The 27,618-nt window shown below is 43.3% G+C and overlaps 3 protein-coding genes across 4 annotated transcripts in view; all 3 read left to right on the forward strand.

The window, feature by feature from the left end:
* The first annotated feature begins 1,280 nt into the window (after nucleotides 1-1,280).
* On the forward strand, nucleotides 1,281-4,677 carry LOC116400091 (transmembrane protein 100). Its single transcript, XM_031877748.1, has one exon. The coding sequence runs from the start codon at nucleotides 2,862-2,864 to the stop codon at nucleotides 3,243-3,245; it is 384 nt and encodes a 127-aa protein (XP_031733608.1). The 5' UTR covers nucleotides 1,281-2,861; the 3' UTR covers nucleotides 3,246-4,677.
* A 4,600-nt stretch (nucleotides 4,678-9,277) lies between these two features.
* On the forward strand, nucleotides 9,278-20,061 carry ccnf (cyclin F). Of its 2 annotated transcripts, XM_031877755.1 has the most exons (17): nucleotides 9,278-9,449; nucleotides 10,256-10,407; nucleotides 10,509-10,615; nucleotides 10,727-10,794; nucleotides 10,920-11,116; nucleotides 11,475-11,528; nucleotides 11,916-12,020; nucleotides 12,259-12,336; nucleotides 12,914-13,068; nucleotides 13,852-14,016; nucleotides 14,231-14,354; nucleotides 14,732-14,912; nucleotides 15,058-15,145; nucleotides 16,413-16,512; nucleotides 16,637-16,770; nucleotides 17,562-17,740; nucleotides 18,069-20,061. In XM_031877755.1, exons 1-17 carry the CDS (start codon nucleotides 9,437-9,439, stop codon nucleotides 18,512-18,514), a joined length of 2,346 nt encoding a protein of 781 aa, XP_031733615.1. In that variant the 5' UTR covers nucleotides 9,278-9,436; the 3' UTR covers nucleotides 18,515-20,061. The 2 variants fall into 2 exon arrangements, with proteins under 2 accessions (XP_031733615.1, XP_031733614.1); XM_031877754.1 differs by lacking the exon at nucleotides 9,278-9,449 and having other exon boundaries at nucleotides 10,092-10,407.
* Nucleotides 20,062-21,393: 1,332 nt separating this feature from the next.
* Nucleotides 21,394-27,618, forward strand: part of abca3b (ATP-binding cassette, sub-family A (ABC1), member 3b) — a 22,106-nt gene continuing 15,881 nt past the window's right edge. Inside the window, exons 1-4 of the mRNA XM_031877743.1 lie at nucleotides 21,394-21,688; nucleotides 22,745-22,843; nucleotides 24,835-25,081; nucleotides 26,887-27,021. Coding sequence (XP_031733603.1) covers nucleotides 22,790-22,843; nucleotides 24,835-25,081; nucleotides 26,887-27,021 — 436 coding nt within the window. The 5' untranslated portion in view covers nucleotides 21,394-21,688; nucleotides 22,745-22,789. The remainder of the gene's footprint in view (nucleotides 21,689-22,744; nucleotides 22,844-24,834; nucleotides 25,082-26,886; nucleotides 27,022-27,618) is intronic.

A 27,618-nucleotide genomic window follows, 5' to 3' on the forward strand; every position in this document is an offset into this window, starting at 1 on the left:
CCCCCGCCTGCGAATGCTGTGTGAGGGCGTATGTGAGATGCAGAAAGGCTCGGAGAGGCCTAAAAGGCTTTGTGCACACAGATGACGTGTGGATTGCAGGTGCTGTGCCAGACTGGGCAACAGGTGGCGCTGGGTTCACACAGCAGGACGTGGGTGTTTGGGCCTTACTACACTCATGTACATACAAAAAGCAGGGACGTGCACACTCAAAGCCGGCTGAGTCACAGAGATGGATCACTACGTGCTGCAAGCTGGAAATGGCATGTCTCCCTGAGGAGAGGAATAAAAGGATTATAAAAGGGAGGTGAAGATTTTAGCTTCAGATTTCTACCCGTGTAGAAAACTCCAGCAGCACACCGACGATGGGCAACGTCTCCTGGTTGTAAATCAGAAATACAGTCACACATGTTTGTAAGATCTCCTCCAGAAGTGTCTCACCCCTCGTGGATTGCGGTTGTACGGGACTGTGGAAATGTGCTGCAAGCTTCTGGTCCGCCCTTGCGGTCTTGGATCGGTGTGTGTGAAAGTAGGAAATGAGGAAGCCGGGAAGCATCCTTGAGATCATGTCAACACTACACACGGGTCCCAGAGGGAGTGGTGCCTACACAACTCAGCCTTCCTCTGACCTGCATACATCAGCTGCTGCCTGGCTCTGGCTCTGGCAGAGCTCTCCCACTCCCACCAGCATGGCCCTGCCCAGGTTACCCATGTCTCATGCGTTTTGTCCCGTTTGTTTCTCACGCCTCTTTTTGTCACATAATGGAAGATCCCAGTCAATTATAATTTCCATGGAAGAAGCTCCATTTTCCTTCCCATGACGACATGGCTGTGTGCCACACGTAGGCTACTCTCACTCAGAGTGGGAAGGAGTTGAATAGTCTTTTCTTTGTCATTCACATTCCTTCCTACTTGTACTCTATTTCTTTCACCCTTTTTCCTTTTTCACTTTTTGTTTTAGCCCTAGTCAACTGCAGTGCTAGAGTCCCAAGTAGAAATCCACAGAAACTGAACAGGGCTACCAAGAATCCACTTCTCTCCTTTATATGCCCATTGAACATCTCTTTTCTCCGGCGCCCCGCCCCTCACAAACCCATTCCTCACTTCCCCTCTGTCACTCCTCTTATTGCTCTTCTAGCTCTGTTCCAGAGTGAGCTACAGCAGGGATCGTTAAGTGGTAAGTTCACCCCAAAATAAGAACATCTTTTTCCCACCCGCTGTGCTATCTATCAATCTAGATTGTTTTGGTGTGAGTTGCCTAGTTTTCGGCCTTGGAGATGTCTGCCTTCTGTCCAATATAATGGGAATATATGGCACACGGCTAGTGGTGCTCAATGTGTATTTCTTTATTTTGGGGTGAACATCCCCTTTAAGTCAGCGTAGTCACCAGTTGTTAGGGTTCATTATTTGATACACCCGCTATTTATTAGGTTAAATTTCAGTTCAAAGCAGACAGTGTCTAAACTAAGGAGCAGTTTTCCTGTTCATATATGGAGGCAAGTTAGGCATTCATATGAAAATAGATGCCCCTTACGGATGCATAGAGATGTTTTTTTAAACCCATAATTACATCGTATTGGTTGCTGAGTTGTTCCTCGTGTCTCTTTAGATACTCAAGATGCCATGCACTACGGTTTTTATAACTGCAAAGATGACTTTTTAGACCTGCAGTGTGGTCAGATATTTTTTGTGACACACCTCTCATGCATAGCAAAGAGGCATGTTGTGTCATTCTAATACATTCCTCCTTAAATACACTCAAAACCACCATTCTCTGTTCTGAGATTTGTAGGAAACAATATGCATCCGAAAGCCATTCAGCAACAAACTGCCATAATCAATATTAAGTTCACAGTTCATTTTCAAAAAGCATGGAAGGAAAAAAGTTGAAAAATCCAGTAATGCCTGAAGATAAAAACATAGCCACATTTATCCATAGCTTTTCAGATGTGGAGGAGGGAGATTGTCTGGATTGATTTTCTCTTCGTGAAAGAGAGAGATGGTGGGGGATTAACTACTACTTGGTTACCTTCCATGCAGTGTGTGTGGGTGGGAAAGCAATGGGGGCTGCCTGTGTATTTCTGTCACGTGTGGCCAGGCTCATTAGTCTATACACTTACATTACAGAGGCATTTGATGTCCAGTGTGGGTGTTCATAGGATTTCTGTTTGCTGTTGGTGCAGTGGAAACACCATCACTATATAACTGTCATGTGGAGGTGGCTGTGATTGAACATTTGTGCTGTTGTGGTGCGAGGTGAGATGGAAAAAGTAACTTTCCAATCTGACATTTTGTGGGATTCCCCCCTTTTTTTTCTTTTCATTTCCAGTCGGCAGTGAGCTTCCGTATTCATCGGAGGAGGCTTTTACATGGCAGGAAAAGAAAAGAAATGACTGCAATTGAGAGTCAGTGATTGGGAGATGAAGAAAAGATGGAACTCTTCTCCCCTCCCCTTCCTGTGCGATGTCAAACCCTATTCTCTCTGCTTCAATGATTGACGTCACACGAAAGGAGACCAATCAGAGCTCTCAGACTTCCCTGTTTATCTTGCCCAGCTCCTCCCCTTGCCATGGTCCTTTATATATCCCCCGCCACTACAGTCAGCAGAGTGTACAATGTGCTGCCAGAGAGACAGCAAGAGAGGGAGGGAGAGAAGGGGAAAGTGTGAGTGGATTTCAGCGCTGACTTAGAAGCCTTCATCTTCAGTCATCTCTCCGGTGTCTTAGAAAGCTCCTTCTCCTTTCTCTCTTTTTGTGCCTTTCTCTTTTTCTTTCTGCGTCTCCAGGCCAGAGCTGACTGCGAACGTGATCCAAGAGGCCCACGCTGCAGCCTGGCTTCAGGATCCCCCAGCTCACAACATCAGGATGGGCTGTACAACAGGCCACCTGGCTTGCCAACCCCAGACCAACACGGGACAGGAGGGTCAGTCCCTGGAGGCTGGCGGGGCCAAAGTCCCCGAGGTGCTGTCCTCTCTGGAGCGTCTGTCCCAGGCCACCGGTGGCATGGAGAAGTCCTGGTACCGCTGCATCTTTCCCTTCGGAATCATCTCTCTGGTGATTGGCGTCGCGGGAACCGGGGTGACCTACACCTATAATGACCTGCCTCAGACGAAAGTGGTGTCGGTGGTTCTACTTGTCATGGGTGTTTTGCTGTTGCTGACGGCCACTGCCTGTTGGATTGTCCACAAGAAGAAGAGAAGGAAAAAGAAAGAGGGAGGCTCGTTCACCTCTGAGCAGTGTCCCCTGTGAAGCACATGGGGAAAAACAGTGGTAGGAACTTGAAAGTAGAGACATACCAACTGCTGGGAGCTCAAAGGTTGGCTAAAGAAGCCGCCACTTCACCTCCTCCCAGCGCCTAATCCCCTCTATTCTTTATCACAGAGTTTCGGCTCAGCTCATACCGGAGAGAACTTAAGCTGAGAAATCATAGAGAGTGGAAGTTTGGACCATTTTGGATTGACAAGGAGGGATCACCGATGCCTCACACGCTCTTTTATCATCAGACGGCAGGTGTCCAGTGTCAAAACAACCTCAGAGGAGACACACAAATATGCATTGCACACTACATGCATATTTACACACACGGATACATGGCCCTCGCAGTCCTCGCTCACATATGCACTAGCGGTCACAGTGGGAGCTCGCGCAGACACCTAACACGCTATGCAGAGCTGCTGCCGGATTCAATGCTGGCGTCACTAGGCACGTCAGTCGCAGCATTCCTCTTGCCAGGACAGGTGACTCTCCAAGAGGCCAGAAGTGGGCCAAAGACGGCAACCTGATACCCGGGCCGAAAGAGCAGGGCACCCGCGTCAGTGGCCAGCGTCATTCACTCGTCCTGTGACACCGCAGCAATGTGTTGGGAGCTTTTTTTACGCAACGGGAGAGTGGAACTTGAGTCCAGCAGGATCTTAGTGGCATCTGTGTGAACGATGAGCCGGAGAGAGGGCAGAGGACCTGCTGGGGAAGTGGAAGGTGTTTGTGTGTGCTCAAATAAAGATTCTGGTCAACTGAAAGTCTGTTGGACCTTTGGGCTTCACTACTGAGAAGCAAAAGATTTTCACATGTAGCCATGTTCACGCCAAGCGAGAGGAACTTCTAGTCAAGCAACATGCTCCGAAAGGCCTTTTGTAGCTTCAGCTTCACACTACAAAGGAGTGGGGCACTGACTTTCAATGTGCGCACATTTACGCCCAGCCTAGTTTCTTCGTGGGGCACCTCAAACCCACACAGGACAGGCCAGGATTACTGAAGGACACTACCCGAGGGGACATGCCACTGTAGGAACACTTTGACTGATCCTGCTCCCCTAGGGCCCCTCCCTCTTGGTGCCTTGAGCAAGCACTCATGGAAAAAGGCTCTGTCGCATTCCGCTGTTTCCATCTGAACCCCTGAGAATTTCCCCCCTTGTTTACTCTCTCTCTCTCTCTCTCTCTCTCTCTCTCTCTCTCTCTCTCTCTCTCACTTTACCCCAACAGGACTCTCCTCATTCATCCCACATGCCTTCCTCTATCCTAAATCCCCAGTTTCTGACTTGATCCCCTCATTTCCCCATTGTTATATAGCCCAGCCACACACACTTAAATGTAAGGCTCATAGTACACAGACATTTGTCTTTATCACTCCTTGCCAAAGAAAATTGGATAGTTTTGCTCTCAATGTGGGAAGTATTGAAAATATGGTACAAGGCTGTTCTCTAGTGGATACTGATTACTGTTTGTGCTCTCAGTGTCTCTGGGGTTTCCCTTTCATGTACTTCTTTCTTTGGGAAAGAGAGTGAATGTAGCTGCGCTCAACTCCATGGCTGTGAATAGGTGCTTTCTGTTGCTGTGTGCTCTCACAGGATGAGACACACTATGGCTTTTTTTTTAGTCTTGTCTTAAATATTCTCGCCACTGAATGTAACATGGGATGAAAAATACAAATCACATAAGTAGAAAGTGCAAATCACAGAATGTATAGCTGTATGTATAGCTGAAAGGAGTCCAGTCAGTTTGTCTCCATGTGAAGGACCGCGCAAAAGCACTCCATTACCCTTGAGAGCTATTGTTGATCACTGTTTTGTCGATTCTGGCTACCAGAGTGGTGACGTTGCTGAGTAAAATGTGTCTATGCATCCAGAGGTAGCAGTTAACACACAATGCCAAAGACCGCCCTGGAGGCCAGCTGCTTCAACCTGCAATCAGTCCACTCTCACACATGTCTTCGCGGCTCACTGTGCATTTAGATGTTCTGTTGCTTACTGGTTGTCAGCCAAACTCTATTAAGCTTGTAGAAGGGGGCGGATGAGGAGGTAATGGTGGAAGACAAAAGCAGAGCTTGGGAGGTCATTCCTTTCACTTAAAGGTGGGAGTGGGGAGCTATCCCTGCAGTTAGACCCGGTTGGGATCCGTCATCCCGAACAGAGCAGTATTATTCTTGGGGGCTATAATGCATTACTGGCAGCAGCAGTGAAAATGCCAAGATAAGCAATGTGTAGTAAGTCTTCTCTGAACCTTCTTGTACTGGCAAAAAAAACATGATGTGTAAGTTCTTTTTTTTTTTTAGCTCAGTGCAGTGTAGTAAATTGTGGTTGCATACTTGTACTTGCTGATTTTCAAGCTGTATTGTGACAGTGAGTTGACACTAAATATTAATGGCAGGTGACCAGAATTAGTTTGATAGAGATGTGAAGTGATTTCCCGTCTGCCTTTTTGAAAAAACTAAAGGGAAAGTCTACCTCGCTCTGTTGGTAGACAGCCACGCTGTCTGCCAACGCTGTTTGTCACGAGCGAGTGACACGAAATATGTCTTGTTTGTGTGCCCTCTAATATTTGGTGCTGTATATATGACAATTTTATATTTTTACTGTATATTTTTACTTATATGTACATTTTATTTGTTGTATTAAATAAATGTTACCTGAACTGAACTGTGAGATTCTACTTTATTGCCTGAGGTGAAAGTAAGTATTTATTAAATACATCCCTTTGTATTAAACTTGCTTTCTTTGGGAGATTATTCAGAATCATCCAAAGGGAAGAGGCAATAAGCTCTCTCACAATCCATCTAGTGAGGAGACAATGAACTTACACTGTTTTTACACTATTTTCAACAGTGTGCACATTAGATTATAGTTGTCACCTCACTTAACCATGTACATAGAACATTCAAAAAAACATCTTTGGTTGACGAGACCACCTCAGCCTCCCCTGTGCTTGAAATTTCGATGCTGTATATAGACGCATTACCATGTGCTGCCAGCTTGAATGACTTGGTCAGATACCAGAGACATGTGTGATCCTTTGGTTGTTAGGAAAACAGGCTGGCCAGAATCGAGCAGAATAAATGACACCCCCTACTGGCATAATGATAACACAGGCAAACTACCCACACATTGACTAACCTATTATTATGCGTTGTCATCGTACAGGCCTGTCCTACTGGTTCAGTTGGTTCAGTTCAGCAGGAGTTTATTTTGTATTTCATTAACAAAGAACACGTTTGATCATTCAGTGGTAACTGTGCTGGGAAACAGCTTTGGGTGTGAAGGGAGCAGTGTTTAGGTCTGAATAAAGAGGCCGACGGGGGGGGGAGTGCAGATGAAGTGGAAGTGGTCAGCTGGACTGCTAGGGTCAGCACAGATTACAGGAAACCAGATGGGAGCAACTCATCCGCCTCTCAATTTCCAGAACTTGGCTTCAAACCTGAACATTCAGTGCTATTTGGCTTTTATCATAGTTTGAATTATGCAAAGCTGACATCAGTTTAAAATGCAAAGCCACAAAAACAGGCAGCACGAAGTGACATCAGAGAGTCTGGATTTGATTCCACGGCTGATGACTTCATTCATGTTTTATTCAAATTCCCGATCAACAGCATCTGTGCAAAATTCTGTCTTATTGAATTAGTCACTGCCTGCTGTGACATTTCCAAATGATGCTTTTGTTACATTTAAATTTGGCAGCGGTTTTGGAGACACAGGTGTGGATGGAAATCACACGGGCCAGACAGTCAAATTAAATCACAGGCAAAAATGAAATTAAAATGCAGTCTCAGTGTAGATAATGTAATAGAATCAAATGTGATGAGAAGCTATTGGATTGAATCACTCGCACACTTAAAGAGAGTACGGAGGGGACTGTCGCATGCACCCAACGCTGATTATTTTTGATCATTTCTGGATGAAGAGGAATATGACACATTGCCAAACAAACAAAAAGATATTACAAAGTGTTTTTCTACCCCCCCCCCCCATGAATAACCGTACTTCCCATCTTTCTCTTTAATCTCCTCAACAAATGTCCACCTTATAGATAATCAAAAGCTTTTTTCAAAATGTGTTCTGCTCTGTATTTCATTAATTAATACCTCGCTGCATCAGGAGCGCTCCTATGAAGTCATCGCTCTCACATCAAACCCAATTACTTCATGTGGGAGGCGGCAGCTTTACAACAACACATTTTCAGAAAAATTATACTGTAAATAATGATTGCTCAGGGAACATAATTGTAGACTTGGACCCACTGTTTAGTGAGCACATTGTGCATTGTTTTATTGCTATAATTGTTTTCAATTTAGGCTGAAAGCACCAACTGATCGCCTTCCCCTATAGCCATTACTGGTCACTTTGTGTTTTACTGAGAAAATGGTTGGGGTTTCTATGGGAACAGCAACTGCATCCAATTGACGATGTCACAGCCTCTGCCCCGTCTGAGGTCACTCACAAGATAATTTAATTATACAACACTTCCAGTAGACGCAGCAAGAATGACATGCCTCAATGAATACAGAGATAATTTGAAGATGTGTGTTTTCTTTGTTTGCCATCACACACAGGCTGCAGTTCGCATTTATAGGAGAACACGAAGAATTGTATTAATTAAAGGGCTTGCCCGATAGGCTGTGAAATATATATAAAAATATTGTTTGTTTTAAAAATACAATACATTTTCTTCTACTCTTTTTAAAGACAACCATTCAATGATAGGTCATATTGAACTAAAGCTATTTAAGGTGATGATGAGATTGGATGAGCTGCAGATCAATAGTGAGCCTGAAAGGAACAAATGATTACTACTGGCAGTGTACTCTGCTCCTTTATTACCCTCTTCAAAAGACCAGCAAGAGGACACTATTCAGTCAAAGTCTATTCCCAATGGGGATCCAACACAATGGTTTTAATCATGCTGTCATTTCTGCAATTTCCTCAAAGGCAGCTGCATCAGAGTCCAAAACCAATCTGTGGCTCTTCTTTTGAAATCTCTGCTCTGTCAAATATTGATGAATTGATACATTTTAAGTGTGTGTGTGTGTGTGTGTGTGTGAAATGTGCGAAAGAGCAAGGCGACCGACAATATGATTTCCTATTGTGCTGCATCACAGGAACACATCAATAATCATATTTGCTCCACCAAAGTTTTCTTTCTTTACATTTTACACATTTCTCTTGATTAACCCTACCAGTATCATAGCAATTGAATATGCACTTCCCACCTCATATTCTGTGGCAAAGTCTGCAAATAATCTTTGACCTCATTACAACTTCTAGTTCTGTCTGACAAGAGAAATTTGACAGCAGTCATTCATTTCATTATCAGTTCCGTCCAGGGCAATAGCTACAACTGAGGACAGAGTGGTCGATTTCTTTAAGACCCAACTATCTTAAAATTCAAAATGCAATCTTTTTTGTGCTTTTTTCATCCAACATTTGCTATCTCATCGTGCCATGGACAAACACAGACCAGATCAGGTCTAAGAAAACAATGTGTTACCAGGAGCCGGTGTTCAAAGCACCTTCTCTGCTTGTTGTTGGAATAGTTTCGGTATTGCCATAATAAAAAGTCATCTCTGGATTTGTTCGACGCTGTCCCTTTAAACGGGGTACCTTTAAACTGCATTTCCTGTTTAACTACATTTCCCACAATCTACAATAAATAGGCGGGTCTGTAGACGGTCTTCATAATCAGGCCAACCAATCATATACATTCACCGGCGAGCGCGTAGTTCGAAATGGCGTTACGTTGTCCAATGATCTTGGGATATTGTTCAGTTTATAAAATCTGGCCAATCGGTACTACCGGTCTTGGCGCTAGGCCAATCAGAGGGCTACTATGCGGTAGATGGGCGTCACCAGGTCTGACCAATCAGATTGAATCTTGCGTTTAAACGGTGAACGCGGGCGGTGCTGGAGTAGCTTTGGGGGCGTGTCCAACCAAGTGAGGACTCGTGCTTGAATTTGAATTCAGGCGAACAGCTAACAACTTGTTAAGATTTTGGCCAACTACTACAGCACACCAGAGGCAGTGAGCAGTGGTGTAACACTGTAACTGTTGAAATATTCTGTACGTCTTGTTTGTGTGTTATAACTAGCTAGTATCACCGTAACGTTTGAATCGCCGCTCAGTGCTGTAACATTAGCTACAGGCATCGCTGTTTGAGGAGGGAGACTGCACTTTGCAATGAAAGCGGGCGGTAAGTAGCTTAAGTCCACTTAAACTAACTCTTACTACTAGAAATACGGGCATGACGTAATGTAAAGCGAGTGTTTGTGAACGTGCGTTTAATTCTCGCAATTTAAATAGAGTTAGCACTGGTTATTACCTCATAGCCAACTCAAACGTTAACCCGGGGTAACATTAGCCATGGGTACCTTCTGTAAGAAACTAATTTCAAATGGCTTTATGCTGGCAATATGTGTCTTCCTCCTGGCACTGTAAGCTGTGCTAATTAAAAAAAGCAATAAAATAACTCATTTTAAACTTGGTAGTCGTGACCTAACGTTAGTTGCATTTGAAGCACAGGAGGGAAATTTGGGCGCTCACTTGGTTTGACTTCAGTCAGACGCTCAGCTCGCCGTCGTTAGAAGGCTGTTAATGCTTACAACACTTTATTAATACGATGTTATAAGCTTGTTATGATACTTTTTAGGTAAGTATCCTTCCAGGAATTTAAACATTTGAGCACTCAAACAGAGAGTTTGAAGATGTCTTACGTTAGGCTTTTTCTTTTTGAATGTGGAGCCATAACCTTCACCGTGGTGTGTGTCTGACTATCAGCTACTGGCCTTAAAATTAAGTACAAATATTGATCTGACATTTACGTGAGAATGAGTTTGTGGGCCTTGCACTGAGATGTGAAATGCTTTTGGATGATTGTGTGTGTGTGTGTGTGTGCACTTCAAATGTGTTTAACACTATATTTCTTCTTGCACTCATGCCAAAGTATTGGAAACTTGTTATTGAAGTGTCTAACTTTGAACTACCCTTTTCTGTCCTTAGTCCACTGCCGTTGTTCAAAATGCTACACTGTCCCGGCTCGGAAGCGTGTGCGTAAGCGAACCCCAGCCCTCACGTTGCTGTCTCTGCCTGAGGAGGTCCTCCTCTGTGTGCTCCAGTGCCTCTCCGCTGAGGACCTGCTGTCTGTCAGAGCCGTGAGTAAACACACTGTACACACTGTAACACTACTACCCGACCTCTAGCGCGTGTGTGCCGCTTCACCTCACGTTTGGTGATTGTCTTGACCTCTACACAGGTTCACTCCCAGCTGCGGGACATCGTTGACAACCACTCCAGTGTATGGGCCCGCGTCAGTTTCAGGGACACGTGGCCATCCCCCAACACCTTATGGCTGTTTGAGAGGTACACTCACTTCTGTCAAATACAACATAAAACCTGCCCAGCTCCTGAAAAACAGATGTATTTATTCTCTTCTGCGTGAGTTTTAACCTGAAACATCTTATCTTCTTTCAGAGCTGCTGATAAAGGGAATTTTGAAGCTGCTGTGAAGCTAGGGATTGCTTATTTGTACAACGAAGGACGTAAGTTAAGCACTACACAACAAGAGCATCCTGGTTAAATTAAGGCCAAAATGAAACTGGGACATGAAACCCTCTTGATGATTTCCACAGCGCCTCACTCTTTGTGCCTTGTTTCTCTCCACCAGCATTGTTGAGCGATGAGGGGCGAGCCGATGTCTGCGGCCGCAAGGCCTCGCACTTCTTCAGCCTGGCAGAGAGCCTGCGCTCTCCCACGACTGATCCCTTCATCTGGGTGTTTATTCGCCCGCCGTGGTCGCCCACCGGCAGCTGCTGCAAGGCCGTGGTGTTTGACCGTCTCAAAGCGGAGTGTGACAACAACGTGGTAGGTTTGGCTATTCCCGTTTAAGAGCATGGAGGATGAATCTGCATTCATTTTTTAGCACCAATAATGTTCTTAAATTGTCCTTTTCTGTTCTTTAATGCAAATATGAGGTCAGACAATATGATGAGCTTCAATGCTTTTATCATGACACCACCAACTAAAGCTCTGAACAAGGCTGATCTTTTATTGCTCAGTGGAGATGCTGCCATGGCTTAAATTAACATCGCATTCACGACTCCATAATAATTTCATAATATCGGAGAAGTGTAGAGTAGAATGCACAGTGTTTATAAAGTAGATCATTCAAATTATATCACGTACGTGTTCGTTCATTCATTAATTTTTCTCTGATCCACAGGAGAAGAGAGGACCCTTGTTGCACTGTTTGGCCCGAGTTTTGCAGCTGTTTGAAGTGAGTGTAACAGTGAATCTGTCTCTGTTTTGGGTGAGGCCAACCAGGTTTCTCTTGGTCTCCGGTCAAAGTGTATTGCTCACAGGGGTTTGTTCGACTAGTTATTAACGGAACAGGTGGGGCGGTTGTTGTTTTCCCACTTCTTTCGTATCACACCGCGGTTGCAACCGGCCATGTTGATTATTCTTACTTGCGGCCCCGGTGTTCTTTGATAGTATGAAAAATGACTTCACATCACTTCCATTGAACTCTGGTCGGTTTTTCGGTATCGTGTCACACAAGCATTAATGCGTCGACGAGACGATGTTTGACCGCTTTGTTAGCATCTAAGAACAGAACCCTTTCTTTAGTTTCACTCACATCTGGAACTGTGTCACTGTTTTCCAGGGCGAAGAGAGACGCTCGGAGGCCGTATCTATGTTGGAGCAGTCGTCGCAGGCTGGCTGTCTACAGAGCTCCTACATGCTGTGGGAGCACAACCGGAAAGCAGCGGTGAGTGAGAATCTCTATTTAGTTTTCTAATCGGAGTTAAACTTCAATAAGTTGACCTTATTTATTTAGGCTACTGTACAGTTTCTCCATGTCAGGACTTCATACATGCATTCAATTGATTAAAAGACTAACAACAAAACACTGTTTTTATTGATTGTAGCAAGTTTATTCATTGAGAAATGAGGTCAAACAAGAGATATATATGTGTTTTTTTTTAATATATATATATTAATTTCAGGTGGCCGATCCAGGCAGGTACCTCCAGTGTATCCGAACCCTCAGGGACTATGCTGGCAAAGGATGCTGGGAGGCACAGGTGTGTGTGTGTGTGTGTGTGTGTGTGTGTGTGTGTGTGTGTGTGTGTGTGTGTGTGTGTGTGTGTGTGTGTGTGTGTGTGTGTGTGTGTGAGAGAGAGAGAGAGAGAGAGAGAGAGAGAGAGAGATTGAAGACAGAATTACCAGTACAATTACCAGTACATTGATGCAGCAGTCGATTTAATGTCTTGTGATGGCCTTCTTTGTCTTTATTTGCCCTCGGTGGTTCACTGTAATGATGCAGAAGACACTGATGTGTTTTCTCTTTTGATGGCTTTTCATCTGTCATGCTTTTGTTTCATTTCTCTGTCATTTCCCACTCCTCTTTGTCCAGAGTTGTTAGTTCTTCTTATTGAAGCATATCTGGCAGTGTCAAGAGACCACGTTTTTGAAGCTTTGCCAAAGCTGCTCCATTGAATCAAATTCGACTCATCCCAATCACAAGCTCTGTAATCACAGCAGCAGACTATTGCAGTACTCTGCCTCATTGTTTACAGCGTGATCAAATTCAACAAGCTGTCGAGCCATTCACAGCCGTTCTGAGACATTTGGTGAACAGATGATGTCGTCTTTCCTCAGCTCTCCTTGGCTAAAGTGTGCAGCGGTGGGAATCCGCTGGGTCTGGAGGCAAAGGCCTGCTCTGACCTGGTGGCTCAGCTCTTCGGGTCCTCTAACCCGGCATCACGACACTGCGCTCAGGGCATCCTGAGGCAAGGCATCAAGGACACCATGAGGTACACAGATCGTGATATCACTGGCATGATCACAGATCGTTGTTGTATTATTATCTGTCTAGACAATGTGAATGATCCTGTTAGTCATTGCGATGACTCACTGTGTTCTGATCATCTTGGCTTTCTCTAATGACATTACTGAAGAGTAGATGTAACAGAACACCAGCACGAGTGGCTTCTCAGAGAATAATGTGAAACAAAAGCCTTCAGGGAGATTTCAAGATTTTCAAAATTTTACGATCAGATAATGTCTAGTTTAGGGCCTCCACAAGCCAGTCTGCCAGTAAAGATATATATCTATATCTATATAGACCCATTATGATCCATCTGTCTGTTAAAGGGCTGTGCACACCTCGCGTATGAAAATAGATAGAAGACAGGCCTTCTAGCCTGACACGCAGGCTACATTAGAAGCATAACATACGCGGATGGTTTGCAGAGCGTCTGCTGCAACACTACGCTTCCGCTACAATCAACTGGCTGCAGCAGGCAGGCGAGCAGGGGGTCAGTTGTGCAGATGCTCAACGGAGATCCGCTCCACAAGCGTAAAAATACGCCATCTTGTATTTATATTTGTACGTTATCTGCACAGAAATGGGTCATAAAATGTCTATTTGTTTATTCATTATTAAACTACCGATGTAAAGGAAATTACATAATGACTGACGCTGAGAATATTGGCAATTTGTTGGCATTCATTTTGCCAGAACCAGTTAAAGACTTCAATCTTTTGCCTCTTGTTACACTGTCATTGCTTCAATTTGTGCTGGTCTGCCTGTCCAGGTACATCCTGGTGGACTGGCTCGTGGAGGTGACCACCATGAAGGATTTCTCCAGCCTGACACTGCACGTGACCGTGGGTTGTGTGGACCGCTACCTGGCTCTGCGCTCGGTCCCCAAGGCTCGCCTCCAGTTATTGGGAATCGCCTGCATGGTAGTTTGTACACGGTGAGAATGCACACGTGCCTTTTTATTCTGAAATGTTTATTTATTTCACTTTGAATGAAACGGTTGTAATACAGTTTTTAGGCTCTTTTGGGAAGTTAGAAATATTTTAGGTAAAATGAAGGATCCTTTATTATTATTATTTTTGGGAATAAATACAATTTAGTTATAGATTAAAATCCATCTTTTTTTAATGTTTGGTTCTTTTTGTTTTCAGCTATATCAGTAAAGAAATCCTGACCATACGTGAAGCTGTCTGGCTCACAGACAACACCTACAAATATGAGGACCTGGTTCGAATGATGGGGGAGGTCGTCTCTGTGCTGGAGGGAAGGATCAGGGTGAGTACAACCAATGTCCTCGTATAATGTAGAGGAAAGAAGACCCCGAATAGTCAACGTTTCCATTTTATGAGCCTGATTCAACCGCCAATCTCAGTCCAATCTTCGCAGTAGCAGAAAAACGTGGTCATGAAACAAAGCGTACTTCTCACAATTAACAGCAACAAACGATTTTGTTGTTTTTTTACTACTTTCCATAGATGCATAAAGATTAAACTAAGGGGTGTCAATGGCCCCAAAAAAAACATGATTCGACAATAAGCAAGACGTGAGCAACTAGATTCGACGATGTGAATTCTTAGTGCCGATAAAAGATGTTAAGAACTGACTTTGAACCTTTTGAATATAAAGAGTGGTTTCATGCACTTCCCCCTCAGAGCCCCACGCTGCTGGACTACGGTGAGGTGCTGCTGTCGCTGCTCCCTCTGGAGAGGCGGACCGCTCACCTCTTCAGCTACGTCTGCGAGCTGTCGCTGCTCTACTCCGCTCTCGCCTCTCCACCGCCCTCCAAACTGGCCTGCGCTGCACTACTGCTTACACGAGCGCTACATCACTATGGTAATAACACACACACACACAACACGCCTGTTTGACAAGCACTGTATCACCCGTTAAACACTGACATGTATTGCAAATAGAGTTCACAGCCTTAGTCGAGTGTTAAGTTTACGTTGACTTATGTCTGCTGTCTCCATCTCTGCAGCTCCCGTCTGGCCCAGCCAGTTAGTCGACTACACCGGCTTCTCCAAGGAGACCCTGGCCTCTCTGTCTGTGCTGCTGTATGTCAAGTGGTAAGTGTCTCCACTTCTCTCATCATCCTCCTCCTCCTCCAACCGCTCCGTCACCCAGTCTGTCGAGTGACATTCAGCACACGCAGGTCTATTTTTTCTGGTTCCTTTGTTCAGCCCTAGTGATGTGGTGTTATCATGGCCAGCATAGACATTGTATACATTCTAAAAAGGCACTTAAAAATACACTTCATCTGTTGTCAGCAGGGTGAGTCTCTCCTCATATCTATAAAGAAAAAGAAACTTAAATTAACCCAAAAGCTAATTGCCATTGTTGCCTCGGAAAGTTGTTATGTGGACTTTGTATTTTGCATTTTGTGTGTTATTTTCTTCACAGCAGAGAACAGGAAGATGATGCTAATGGGCTAGATGTATTAATAATACAACTGAAAAAGCGTTGAATAAACCATGTGTACACGGTGGTTCACAAAACCTTTTCTCTCGTGAGCCTTTAAAACAAACCGAAGAGAGCTCGTAACCCCTCATCAAAGCTTCTGTATTTCAGTGAGCGCTCCGAACAAAGTGATCTTTACCTTCTCAAACAGTTTAGTTTGAATATTTTAAAAGGCCTGAAGAGGTAAAACGATACAGTATCAAAATAAAACGTAAATCTATCGATTTAGAAAAATGATCCACTGTGACCGTTGCTGAGTAATGACAGCAGCACTGTTTGATAACCGAAGGCATCCACTGTGGCTACAACGTTAAACATGGTGCGGTAAACACACTATATATTTTACTCTGAGCTACAGAAAATGCTATTAGAAACCTCTCAGTCCAGTTTCAGATTGTTACTGTACCTTCATACTGCTTTCCTCCATGGATTGGTGATTTGTACACTGTTGTCAGCATGCTCACCGTGATTAGATGTAAGATTGTCTATAATGTCTGGTGACCAAGAAAATGGATGTCCATTAAGGTATTGAAGCCCAGAGAGAGCTGCAGTCATAAGAGACGGTGGAAATCATTTGGTGTGTGTGTGTGTGTGTGTGTGTGTGTGTGTGTGTGTGTGTGTGTGTGTGTGTGTGTGTGTGTGTGTATATATATATGTGAGACCATCAGTGAATCACCAACTGAGTCACACAAACGTGCCTCAGGGTGAGTCACTTTGATAGGTGAGCGTCGTATCGACAAACTGTAATTCTCAAATGGACAAGTAACGAGATTTGTCCTCAAGAGCTGATTATAAAGATGCAGCAAAGCAAAGTGCATGAGACTCACTCATTTTTCTTCCCTTTGTCTCCCTCCCCTCGCACTCTCGTCTCCTCAGTTTCAGTGACGACGTTCCCAAAGATTACAGGCACGTGTCTCTCACTGGTGTTAAGCAACGGTTTGAAGATGAGGCCTTCCAGCACATCAGCAAAGAAAAGGTACTTTATTTATTGCCAGTATAGGAACACAACACACACATTGTTTTTAAATTGTAGCACAGCGTGTGTCTCTCAATGGTTGTCTGAAACGGGTTTATTGATATAACTTCATGGCTTCCACAAGGTGATGGATTTCAAAGAGCTGTGTCAGATCTTGGAGATTCCTGAGGTGGAGCCTGAGATGGAGCCTCCCAGTCCCACGGGTCAACCAGCGGACATCCACACCTTCCTCGCCTCTCCGTCCAGCACCAACAAGAGGTAAACCAGTGAGCAACACACTGAGTCCCCATCACAACACACTGGGGACAGGTGTTCTATAAAAAAACACTTAAATATAGATCAAATGTATTGATGCATATATTGTGCATTACTGTGAACACTTGCACAGTCTATGTTGCATAATGCAGTATAGCCCGCTGGCCCCTAGACATCCTTCTAGTTGTCCTGTGAGAAATCTCACACTTGCTTCGCTTGCATTGCTCTCTAATGGCACTGGGCCATTGGGCCACTGTAACTTTTAATCCCATTGTTTTATGGTGTTATCCAATATGTTCACTAACTTATATTTAGCCACTTTTGTTACTTTAGTTTGCACTCTCTTTTTACAGTCAGGGCCTGGACTGTGTGCAGAACAAAAAAACAAGAATCCCACAAAGGCACCACTTTAATTCTTGTGTTCACGAGAGATGTGCTCATAAGTTTCTTGGAAATAAGTCATTCGGCATGAAAGAAGTGTACAAAAACCGACTAAAGAGATCTTAGTCGAGTCGACTGAGACCAAAACCACTGATTAGCCGACAAAGAGGCGGCGGCCCTATTACATACTGTAGCTCCCAGGTTTACAACACATCCTTTAGTATTTAAAGCACCTGTGTGACAGGACGTGAGGTATTGAGTTACTAGAAACAACTCTCTCCCCTTGCTCATTTGGCAGTTCTGATCACTGCCGAGGCTCCCGTACTTGGTAACAGACGGACTTGTTAAACGTTTGTTTGTGCCATCTGTGAGACGCTCCGGTGACTCACTCTAACGCACTTTCTCCACTTCAGGAGGCGCGATGACGCCATGCAGGCCCACAGAGCCGGCTTTGTGGCCACACCCACAGCGGAGCTGTCCAATCAGGAGGAGACGCTGCTTGGCGACATATTGGACTGGAGTCTGGACACTTCCTCCTCCGGTTATGAGGGGGACCGGGAGGAGGAGAGCGAGGGAGAGAGAGACTGCGATTGTGAGTGTTGAGGAAAAAGAAGGGAGAGGGGCTGATGGGCACGTTTATTTCCAGTTTCTCTGCAAAGCATATCCATTAAGTACTCCATATATATGCATAGAGAGGAGAATAATGCACGAGTCATTCTCTCAGTACATTAAGCAACTCAAGAGGATGCGGCAGTTGAAAGCATAATAATCCAGCACATATATTTCAGCACATTATTCAGGCTTTCCGTCGTGGACAAATGACGATGGTAGCTGTACAGTTTGCCAGGCTCTGTTGTTTGTGTGAACGTAACCCAAAAATGATTCATTGTTTTAAACTCGGACACTTCTCTTTTTCACAGCCTCCATGATATCCATCAAACTGCACTCGGTGACCGACGCAGACGTGAGACTGGAGCACTGCAGAGCCTTGTCCAGCGACGAAGACAGCTTCTCTGAAGCGGAAAGGGAGGTGAGCAAGGACCGCAAAGACGAGGAGCCCCTCCCCTTCCCGACAGACCATCACAGTTCAGGATACTCCTCCGTCCAGAGTGTTAGCCCCTCGTCCACGTGCTGCTCCGCTACCCTCATGCCTTGCACATTCAAGACCGTTACCACTTCCCCGGGCACCGCCTCCGCCAATGCCCAGCCAGGCTTCCGCCTTTTGGTGCCCATGCAGAGACCCCGGGGCACCTCCACCAGACAAGTGAAGAGGAAGAACTCGGCAGCTCATAGCGGAGGTGAGGTGGAAAGAGAAGAGGAGGAAGGAGACGAGTATTCTGCCAATGCAGGGTTTCTGAGCCTATAGACGGAGGGGTTGCCCAGAGACCCCCCCCCTCCCCTCCCTCAGTTATGATCCGTCAGCACTTTTCTTCAGTTCTCAATGCTGTTACCTGTCAGCCCGCACTGAGCCGTCAATTGCCTGAAGATCAAGAGGCTTTCAAGGAAGGGAAAACAAATGAATTAGCAGGAAACTCGCCTTTGTATCACGTTTCATTTCATTTACACGTTTACAGACACAATCACATACCTCCCATAAACCAAGCCGGTCCGCTCTGAAACCACTGGAACACGACTCGACTCTCCTCAGGAACCGTTCTGTTGGTCTACAGCCTTCTGCAACAACAGATCTCAGATCGTTGTAAAAGAAATGAAACCTCGCGGGCTCGTTTCCGGGGGGGGGGGGGAGGAGAAGAAGAAGAAGAAGAAAGTGTTCATTGTTCAAATCATATTGTACTGAAATCTTAAACATAGCTGTCATGTTATTGTGATTGTTTTGGTTATCATAGTTATCTGATACGCACTGTACAAGACTATCTTGTAGTTGGTGAATGTCATCAATAGGGGACGGGAATGTCTGCATCTGAAGCCTAAAAAAAAAAAAAAAAAAATGATTGTATGAACTCATTTTGTTGAGTTTTGTCCTTTTTTAGTTCTACGTGTTTGCCAAAGGTACTGTTGTGGTGTCACTCGCATTTTCAGGGTCATCTACTTTCATAGAAACAGAGCTGTGAAATGACTTTTCTTTTAGTAGTCTGCATCTTCTAGAGTGCATATATTTGCATATTTTTTCATCCATATTACCTGAGGAAGTTAAAGATAAAGTGTTCTCTGCATAGATTTAAATGTGCGGATATCTACCCTACCAGTTTGATCCATATTACCTAAAAGACCTTTAGCGCACTAATCCCATCAGGAACAACATGTTGTTAAGATGTTAACTGTTGAGATGTTGACAATGTGTGCTGATAATGTAACCAACCAAGAATCACCAGCTGGATGAGTGTCGTAGCCTATCGTCCAGATGTGTTAGTGTGACACAGTCTTTAACTAATCAGCTCAAATGTAACGAGGCACTCGATGCATCATGAAACTCTAACATGCTGTGAAGTGATAAGTTGGATTTAACCCACTTTTCCTCCCGTCGGAATTAGGTCTAGCACTTTTATCATCGCATTCAATGAAATGTAACAATTTCCCCGCTTGAACAATCAATACGTAAGTGTTTTTGTATGGATTTGCTTTGCCTTCTTGGAGTGAAAGGGAACTTCAGACACTAAAGGGACATTTTTTTACCTGACGGTGTTTTGAAAGTGCTGTACGCCTCATTCAGGACACAAAAGTCTGTGACTGACTGTAAATCCATTTTTAACTGTTATGCCCAGCTGGTTATAACCTGTTTTATAACCTATGTTTTAAAATGTACGTAGTACTATATGTATACATGGAGAAAGACGAAGGAACATGCCACTACTACTTGAAATTGTTTTCGCTTCATTCCAAAAAGGCAGTTCTCTTTGTGAAACTTGTGTTTTTCTACAGTGCAGTGTTTTCTCTATCGACCTATGATGTGAATATGTAATTTTGTATTGAGTTTAAATAAAATAAGCCATCATGCAAGTTTCCTTTCAGTGTTTCTTATTGTGCCACCACGCAAACACACAATTTAATTTGTCATAACATTCCTCTAAATTATTGTTCTTTTCCCTAACAAACTGCTTTTGTTGGACTTAGTGAGAACTATCAGCAACATGAATACAAGATGTTTTTGAAGAAAAACTTTTAAGTTAGGTTGCGTTCAAGAGCCGGACCCATAGAAGAAGTTCATGTTCATTGACCCTAACCTCAACTAAATCATTTAAATTCAAGAACAGCCTAAAACTCTACAAAGCGGCCTAACTGTTGACTATATTATCTGTCCCAGAACTTCGTAACTTTCCCTTTAAGTAGAACCAGAAACTACTAAGAAATTATATATAATTTAAGGAAAAATATAAATTTTCTTTTTTTTTTTTCAACATGAAGGTCTAAATGCTGATTCAAATCTGTCTCCACACTGCCAGAATTCAAATTCTGGTGAAGAAATACTGAATCCTGTTGGGAAAGTAGTGAGTCTAAAGATCCTGGAATCAGCCTGTCAAACATAAACTCTCAGGTTGTTAAAACACATTTCCAGGAGGACAGGCCCTCCTTCCCCAGTTGTAGCTGTGGCCCTGCTGTTAAAGTGCCACCGATTTTACTGGTAAAGTTCAGTTTACTTGTTATCAGGAGTACTTCTCACCCTTTGACAGCCAGTGGGGGAAAAAAAAATTGTATCATGTCTTCTGCAGCTCTGGAGGACTTTTTCTAACATCTGAGAAAATAACCTAAAGACTTAAAGTCTGTGTTACAAACTGAAGGTGTGGAGTTTGAAAGATGAGGTCCTTTACCAAACAGGGACGCTCTAATTAAGAGACACTGAATTGCACGAGGTAGCCATGCACTGTATTAGAGGTATTAAATTAATTCAAATAAATTGTAATTATTGTCACATGAGCCTTGCTGCTCTAGACACACTGATTTACTTGCATAATGTAACTCGTTGAACACACTTACTATTGTTTGGCCTGTGATTTTTTCTGGATATATGACCAACAATCAAAAACGTTTGGCCAGCCCAGCATGTACTGTCAACTTCAACGTATTATATCATAACAGAGAAAATGATTGAAACAAAAAAATAATAAAAAAATTGACTACAACACAGTAATGTCTGAAACAACGCAGAAGGGCAAAACCACTATTCGTACTAAAATTGTAATAAAAATGAATATTTAAAAAAAAGATCCTATATTACATATTTATTATTTTCTGTGCGCCCAGCTGTTGCGATCACGTGACACCTCTGCTCCACTGTGATCACGTGACCCGTACTTTTGCACAATGAATACACGGGCTAACGTTGATACAGTAGCTGGTGCAATGTCATCGCCTCGCTAGCAGGCAGCGAACTGGAGGGTGAGAAGCACCGGGGCTTACTGACGTGCTGGGCTGCACTACTGCGAGCAGAGCCTCGGCGGTGTCGGTGAAGGAGGAACCCCCGCAGTGATGCGTTTCTCATCGGTTTGACACCAAAAAAAAAAGGAGGAATTGCATTCACCTCGACAGGAAGAGGGGACCGCAGCTCGGGAAGTTAATGTGCCGAAACCTGCTTTGTTTAGAGGTAATTTTACACATTTATGTCTTAAAGCTGCTTCGGTGGGGACATTCGATACCGTATGGCGTGTCAAATGATATAATTTCGCGTTATATTTGGGAAATACCGAGCTTTGTTTCTCAGCTCCATCATTAGCATTCGTCGGAATCCTTTGGGATTGACGAACAAATCGATCGTCCAATCAGAAGGCCCAGAAGGCTGTGTTGGACCAATCAGAGAAGAGCAAGGCAGGTTCCGGTTAATAAGGAAAAAGGTCCACGTCTGTAATGGCCTTATTGTTTTGCTAAAACATCCTGATTGAGAAATGGCTGCCCTAAAGAACTACATGGATAATACATAGAAAAGGAAAAGGATGCAGCCACTCCGAGATGAATGGCACCAGTGTGATATTCAAGCAGTTCCAGTATGACCAGTATGGTTACATTATGAACTCAAGAGCTGTGCTGTGAAATGGGACTCCAATTAGGTCCCACAAGACTCCCGTGAGGCCAGTTGTAGAAGCTTTAACAGCTCGTATTTATTGATCATCCTCTTTGGACTGTACCTGGTCGGGGAGGTGACTACAGAAGTATTAGCAAAAGCTATTCTAGTGGCATGTGAGTTTATTATCCGTTTTATCAGCGTCTTACATAATCTCCATTGGCCTGTAACTGGTTCAGCTTGTGGATGCCATTTTTTTTCCAATATTTTCCTTATTAGGGTGGTTTTAGTTTTTTATAACTGAACTCATTTCCTTGCTGATGTCAACCCTTTCATTTAATTGTACCACTTAGACCTGTTTCCCTTCCCCTGTCATGTGATTTTCTTCACTCATAACTTGTTTTGTGTACAGTGTCTGAATATAAACACAACATCATGCTCATCATGTTACTGTCGATTGCTCAATTTCACTTCTCTTATTTGTTTTCTTGAGTTATGTTGAAAACAAACTGAGACCCGAAACTTTTACAGTCGTCACTGCGGTGGGAAGCTGTTTCGAAAACGCAACTAAAGCTTCAAGAAACCTTCATACAAAGATTGAATTATACATTGAGCTCTAACCTCGAACTTTTCTCTCTCCAGCCACTGTAGAAGGCTGACTGGACTGCGGCCTGTGTACCGCTCAAAATGGCTATCGTGCGACAATTTGGACTACTGTTGTGGAAAAACTATCTTCAGCAGGTGAGTTGGAGGGGAGGTGAACCTACACTCGGCTTGTACGTGTCCTTGTTTGGCGCCGACATCGTTTTGCGACTGTGAATCGTCAGAAGTGTCGGTGTTTACCGAGCAGAGGCCTGCATGACAGTATTTGCTAAGTTATAGGCTCACGGGACGTCATAAATACAGTGAAGTGACTAACATTTTGTTTTCTGCAACTTATGATGTTCGCCAGCGACATGGAAACTGGTTGCCTTGACCTCATCAATATACAGAGTGCCTGCACTGTTGTTGTGACTCGGGGCTCCAGCTAGGTCAACATGTTGGTGGCTGTCGCAAGCTTTTCCAAGCATTTTATGGCTGTTTTTAGGGGAACGGATTCATTATTCTCACAATACAATGCATGAAATGCAGTCGTAGCCTCTGACACAATACATTAATAGAATATCAACAACAATAAAATAGAACAAGTTATATAAAAATAGAACTAAAGGCATATATACAAATACGTATTTACTATGTACTGTTTACATACATACAGAGATATATATATTATCTTTTTTATCAGTTCCAGTGTGTATCGGTCTGAATGGCAGCTTGCATAATTTTGAACATTAATATCAGTTGATGGTTGCACAATGTTGCCTGCAACTATCGAGAAATTGAATTGGCTATCTTTCTGCGTAGTTGCTCCATCACCCTTCATCCACTCCCTGCTGCGTCTAGAGACGACAGGGACTCCATTAGGACCAGGCAGGAAACTAAAATCCCGTGCATCTTAGTGTTTAGTGTCCATCTTGGCTGCAGAAAAACATACACAGAGTGCATGTATACCGAATATAATGCATTACTTACTTTGCAATGACCTTATATTTCTGGGCCACGCTGTTTTTTGTGGACAACTGGCTACATTTAGAAAAGTTGAGGTCATGTTGACATATTTCCAGCTGAGCAGGTTTCCGTTCTTTTCAAAGTGTTTGTTCTACTCATGAATGTTATCGCTGTACTTGTTCTTTGTTTTACAACGGCATGTTGTCTAACCAGAGCACAATGAAGGATTGTCTGAACCGTATTGTGAGGCAAGAAAAATAACTTTTTCTGCATATCATTAAGTCCTGTAGAGGGATTTATAGAGGGATTTATCCAAAATGTATTTGAAATCTGTTGAGTGAACCTTTTTTTTTATATCATTAAAAACAATTGTGCCCTAGTAAGGTATTTATTATTCTTTATTGTCCCGTGCACAATGGTTACAAAGAAGCAGTGAAAATCTCAGATCTCCGGCTCCCTCCAACAATGCTCAATAAATATGAATAAAAAGAAAATCACACAAGTAAATAAAAGACATAATATGCAAGTTGAAATATAACAAATATAAAATATTTATAAATTTGTGGGAGACATAATAATCTGTGGTTGGGGTCTCTGATTGTAAAAAAAACAACAACAATGTCAGCTTGTATTAAATGATACGGTACCGGTAGTTCTGTGTGTCAATACTGATAGCAGAACAATATTCACTTTGATTCCTTACTTTGATGAGTGTGTACATATTTTCAACAATACATAAAATGGGGCATCTATCACACAACCTCAACGAGTGCTGAAAGGGGAAGGTTGATATTGGCGCCCTTCTGGGTTTGACTGTAATGTCCTGAAACTGTCCAAGTCACTCTGTGCTCCAATCGCTCAACAGTAGGAGGCCGTCACATTACGCTTCATGTCAACTGTCTGTGAAATCATTTCTGATTGAGTGATTGATGCCCAGACCCCATCTTGACTTAAAAAATGACATGTAGTTAGCATTTTCAAAGCATATTGAAAATTAGGAAATGAAAATAGTTAATAATCTCAATATCTTTTCAGTCTGAGCCTCATATTTCATATTTAAAACGTTTTTTCCCCTTAATTTTACACCCTTGAAGCTGAAGCTTCTCATTCCCTCTTTTATCTTCTGCTTGTTTTGTTTCTTTCTTACCTCATACACCTCTATCAACTCTATTCTTGCTCTCCAGAAACGTCAGATCCTGGTAACTCTGGTGGAGATACTCCTGCCCCTGCTCTTCTCTAGCATCCTCATCGTGCTACGCCAGAAGGTGCCTTTTAAGGACTACCCAAATGCCACGGTCTACGAGAGCTATGCCGTTGGCACGCTACCAAACGGCATGTATCGAGGCTTGCAGCTGGCCTATGTGCCCAGTACCTCCAGTGTGGTGCGTCAGTTGGCAGAGGATGTGCGCCGCAGCCTGATGCTCTCCTCAGGTGGGTATTGGCAGCAGGGAATGGGTGGCAGGTTCAGCACGACGATGTAGGCGTGTTTAAACTTCAAATCTGTGAAAAGCAGGGCGTCCAGCATATTAGCTTAGCTTAGCATAAAGACTGGAAACAGGGAAACATCTAGCTTCCTCTACAGTTAAGAAAATCTGTTTAATAGCACAACTGAAGCTCACTAACACACGTTATATCTTGTTTCTTTAATCAAATCAAAACAAGATGTAATGTCAAATTATTCCTTTCATATGGCGTAACACTTCATAAAACATGTTTACATTTCAGTGACCAAATTCGTTTGCCAAAAGTTTGTTGGATATTACTGAAAGAAATTTAGATAAAATATAAGAATGGGTTGCTTCTAAAATCTGGATACAGTTGCAGTGAAGCCTAATGTTTACATCCCCAGTTTGAGCTGTTAGTACCACCATTATTATCAGTGAAACAAATACCACAGCCTTCACAACAAGTCAGTCTGGAGGTGGGAATACTGGTTCCTTCATGAGATCAACAGGCCGCACCCTTCTCTCGTGTCTGGCTGTATCACTGGGAGGTTAGATGGGGAAAGAAAGGAAGCTCACACACTGATATATCTTACCCTCCTCTCTCAGGACACTTACTCTCAATTCTCTTTTTAATTCACACACTCGCACCTCTGCGTGACCAGCTGTTCAGATAAACTTGCAGAAGGTCTGACTGACTTGTTTTCTTGCCGACAGACAATCGAAGATGTTAGGTACTGAAATGCCTTTTTATATGTTTTATGTGGTGCATTGTGAAATACTGAACTGTGAAATGAGAGTTCCTGTATTGTGAAGTCAAGTTTTTGTTGTTATAAAAAAAACATTTGACTTCTTCTTGTGTAGATCATCGATGAGAGAAGTTATGTTTTCTTGTACTATTATTATTCAACTGATGAACCGTTAATGCTAACTGCTAACTTCATTTTATTTTTAGCAAAAAAGTTGAACCATTTTTCGATTACTCGGCTAATTTCTTTTTAAATAGTCACTCGCTGATCAGCTATTTCATATTAATATAATCCTATTATCTAACCATTTAAACCTTAGATCCATTTCGACTCTCTGTTCGCTTGCTAACTAACACTCACACTGCCTTTAAGGTGTTACAGCTGACTCAGGTTGATTGGAGGTGTTTGTAGTGCAGTTAGCGCAGCTAGCTTGCTGGTTATTCTCATAATAAATTCACTAAAAATCAGCATCACACCAATTTGTAAGTCTATATGGATATTCTGATTTTAAATGCAAATATCTGGATGTATAACTTTGAGCGACTCCTGATTTTAATTTTTTTTCCAAGTAGTGTACCACTTTTACAGCTGCAAAAGTAACCCCTGCATACAATTACCCCTGGTTGGGAATAATTGTGGTAAACTACAAACCATTTAAGCAGTGTTCAAGTGAAGAGCAGTGTAGCAAAGGCAGGCTTGAACTGGTGTGTTTGTCAGCCATCTGTGTGTCTGCTGACAAGTGTTTATTTTATGAGATTTACCTTCGGGGCCAATATTTAACACTGAGGTCCTTTGCCGGACTCGGAATACCTTCACGAGTGCTTGATAAGTGCAATAGAAATATGCCATTGAGAAATCCAGTTCTGTTGTCTTGATAATATTGCTCTTAGAGCTCAGTATGCCGACAGCATCTCGAACCTGCTGCCATGAAGGCACCAAGGTCTCGCAATGAGACGGGCATGAAAACAAACGTACATGAGACGAATGCAGCGCCACTAATGCGATGCTGTTTTAATCGATGTGTGTGTGTTCGTTTGTTTTCCAGTGCGTGGCTTTGAGACGGAGGAGCAGTTTGAGGACTACGTGAGAAAAAACTCTAGCTCAGGAAAGCTACTGGCTGCTGTGGTGTTTGAGCACCCTTTCACCCACGACGATGAACCTCTGCCCCTAAAGGTGAAAGGCAGCACACACACATACACACTGTAGCACACACTGTAGCAGCTTGACTCTTGCACCTGAGGAGTGGTGCATTGTGTTGTTGTCTGGTAAAAGATGCAACACAATGACATGTTTTTTTGTTTAACTGATCTCAGTGTAAGGAAGATTAAATAATTTAGATTTACTGTTTGTTACCAGCTTGACTGGTTCAGGCCCTTTTGTTTTGCTCCCTTTGTTTGTTTTGGCCAGCTGGTAGCTTAAACACACACAAGTCTTGGACTAACAAACATCAACATCATGTTTTTGGTCAGGTTCATTATTAAGCACCACAGTGTAAGGTAACATGGTTGTGACTACCAGGTTTCTGTCTACTCTGATTAAATGAGAAGTAAAAGGTAGAGAAGAGACCTGACGTCACATATGGGGAAATGTTTATCTGGCTTCAGAGAGCTTGCAGCTCATGGGGGGAGAGAGAGATGAACTCTCACATTTTTGGGTGAATCCTCTACCCGTATTTATTACTTTATTATCCTTGTAGAAAGTTCTTCCTGCTGCCAGGGCCCTGTTTCAGACAGCAGGCAGGCTTAGACATATATTTGGATCTTAGTTCAACAGCATT

This window comes from Anarrhichthys ocellatus, unplaced genomic scaffold (assembly GCF_004355925.1).
Source record: "Anarrhichthys ocellatus isolate YVR2014 unplaced genomic scaffold, GSC_Weel_1.0 scaffold146, whole genome shotgun sequence".
Taxonomy (NCBI): Eukaryota; Metazoa; Chordata; class Actinopteri; order Perciformes; family Anarhichadidae; genus Anarrhichthys; species Anarrhichthys ocellatus.

Bases quoted from the DNA above. Each gene is read 5' to 3' on its own strand.
- LOC116400091 (XM_031877748.1), top strand. From the start codon at position 2,862: ATGGGCTGTACAACAGGCCACCTGGCTTGCCAACCCCAGACCAACACG.
- ccnf (XM_031877754.1), top strand. From the start codon at position 10,126: ATGATTGTGTGTGTGTGTGTGTGTGCACTTCAAATGTGTTTAACACTA. The intron at 11,529-11,915 runs GTGAGTGTAACA...ACTGTTTTCCAG, and splicing joins GAGTTTTGCAGCTGTTTGAA to GGCGAAGAGAGACGCTCGGA. The intron at 15,146-16,412 runs GTAAGTGTCTCC...TCGTCTCCTCAG, and splicing joins GTGCTGCTGTATGTCAAGTG to TTTCAGTGACGACGTTCCCA.